The following is a 2,594-nucleotide window of genomic DNA, read 5'->3' as shown; positions in this document are numbered from 1 at the left end:
TTTCTGGGTGGTGAATTTCGCAATATCCGGGAATTGGTAGCTCACTTCCCAGAACTGGCAATCATTCATTACTGGCCAGTTATGACCTATTTCTGACAGTTCTGGTGCTATTCGAATCTGTCATCGATCAACTGTTTGTTGACTGTGAGTCATCTGGTCATGTCTGTTTCGACTGTTATTACTTGAGTAAGTGGGTCTGGCTTTTCGCATTCTATTTTCCATAATCCATGAAGGAACTGAACAAATGCCTTACAGAAAAAACGTGCCTCACACATAATATACATGTTGGGGGAATCGAACTCTGGTTTTAGGGTGAACTCTCGTAAACTTAAACCATTTGCCTCCCACCACAGAAACAACACACAATCTAACAAATACACCCCATGTTTATAATATTTGAGGAGCGATCTTTCTTGTTTGAATTTACTTTTGAGTCCGTCTACAGGAAAAATAAGTATTTTCACGGACGTCTATGTATTAAATTTTATAACAATGATTAAACGCTGATAAGAATGTAGCCTTGCACATGTAACGTCACCTGATAAGAGTAAAAAAACAGATATTGACCTAAACGCTGCAGGAGACATAGATTACACCTTCTCATTGGGTATATATACTGTGTCGCCAAATGTATAGGTGTTACTTCATTAACATGGAGCTTTCAGTTGTCCTCGCTATTATAGTCGCTTTGTGTTTAAAAATCAGCACTGCTGCAGACAAACCACACATTGTCTTCATTGTGGCCGATGACCTTGGCTGGAATGATGTTGGCTGGATTAACCCTGACATCAAGACCCCGACACTTGACCGCCTCGCCCATGGTGGTGTCATCCTTAACTCCTCCTACGTCCAGCCACTGTGTTCCCCCTCCAGGAACTGCTTCATGTCAGGCAAGTTTCCCTACCACACAGGGCTCCAGGACAGTGTGGTCTTCATAGAACAGCCCAAGTATATGCCAGCTAATCTGACCACCATCCCACAGAGGCTGAAGACCCTCGGCTATGATACCCACATGGTCGGCAAATGGCACCTAGGCTTCTGTGATTGGAAGTACACGCCCACCTACAGAGGCTTTGACACCTTCATGGGCTACTATGCAGGTATGGAGGACTACTTCACACATGTCAGGGATAAGGAGGCTGATTACAATGGTTATGACTTCAGGAACATGACAGATGTGTACAAGGGCGCTCAAGGGGAATACTCCACATACGTGTTTGCACAGAGAGCCATTGACATAATAATGAACCACGACAAGTCCAAGCCGATGTATCTATATCTGCCGTTTCAAGCTGTACATGGGCCACTGCAGGTGCCCGCCAAATATTCAGATCGATACAGCCACATTCATGATTTAAATAGGAAGGTTTACAGTGGCATGGTGAGCGCTTTGGACGATGCTGTGTACAACATCACCACTGTCCTTGAGGACCTTGGATTCATGGACAACCTACTTCTTGTGTTTACAACAGACAACGGTGGGCCTCCTTCAGAAGGTGCCAATAACTGGCCTCTGAGGGGCGGAAAAAACACACTATGGGAGGGAGGTACCAGGGGAGCGGGTTTCGTCTACAGCAAGACTCTGCTGAAAAAGAAAGGTTACACTCACCCTGGTCTGTTCCACGCTGTGGACTGGTACCCCACGTTACTGGACATAGCAGGGGGAGACTCCAGCCAACTGGACATTGATGGGTTGAGTCAGGTCGACATGATCCTCAATGGAGACAGTAGCGTAAGGAATCAATTTGTCTACAACATCTATGACGACCACTATGCTGCAGCTCTCAGGTGGGGAGACCTGAAGTTGATCGTTGGAGACCCTGGATACTCGGGATGGTACCCTCTCCCTGGTTTTGACTTAGACGTCCAAATCATGGACGATTCTCCCCTTCCTAGCGTCATGCTGTACAATATCAGCGCCGACCCAACAGAGCACCAGGACATCTCCAAGGACAACCCCGACCTTGTCAACTTCCTGCTGCAGATGCTTGCCCGGAAGAATGGGACTCGGGTGCCTGCAATGGACCCACCCTCTGACCCTCGATCTAACCCAGTCAACTTTAATGGTAGCTGGAGCCCCGGCTGGTGCTAGAAATTGCTTCGATATAGTCACGTGACCAGTTGACCCACCGAGAGACGTGTTGTGCCTAAAGTCACGTGACCATTCGATCCCCCGAGAGACGTGTTGTGCCTAAAGTCATGTGATTATTTTGTATCTGATTTGCTTGACTATACGTAATTCCTCTGTAAAACCGGATCATGTAGGAAAATAATGTCCTATTTTGGAATAAAGTGATGCATTCCTCTCTGGAACTGTGATAAAAATCTTGTTTGAAAAAATTAAATTGTCAGTCTACGATGCCCTTTCTCTTGGTTTATTGTTTCATTCGAGGAAGCCATTTTTGTTGTTGTGACACTTCCATGGGTATTAGAGAAGTACTTACACCTTTATCAGAGCGCTTCAGGACCATTGATGTCATCGTGACGTCAACATTATACGGGATAAATATATCAACGCATCGCGTCCAAAGGGCCGTTTTTATTATCTATTTATTTGTATTTTAATGGAAAGTGCATTTTTAGAAATTATTTGT

General features: G+C 45.3%; 1 protein-coding gene across 1 annotated transcript; it reads left to right on the top strand.

Annotated features, from left to right (window-relative positions):
* Window positions 1-623: 623 nt before the first annotated feature.
* On the top strand, window positions 624-2,319 carry LOC125377785 (arylsulfatase I-like). The gene has a single exon (XM_048391806.1). It carries the CDS (start codon window positions 629-631, stop codon window positions 2,090-2,092), a length of 1,464 nt encoding a protein of 487 aa, XP_048247763.1. The 5' UTR covers window positions 624-628; the 3' UTR covers window positions 2,093-2,319.
* Window positions 2,320-2,594: the final 275 nt, after the last annotated feature.

Source organism: Haliotis rufescens, unplaced genomic scaffold, assembly GCF_023055435.1.
Source record: "Haliotis rufescens isolate VD_foot unplaced genomic scaffold, xgHalRufe1.0.p SCAF_99, whole genome shotgun sequence".
Lineage (NCBI taxonomy): Eukaryota > Metazoa > Mollusca > Gastropoda > Lepetellida > Haliotidae > Haliotis > Haliotis rufescens.
Note: the sequence above shows the minus strand (reverse complement) of the source record. Positions and strands in the feature narration are given on the sequence as shown.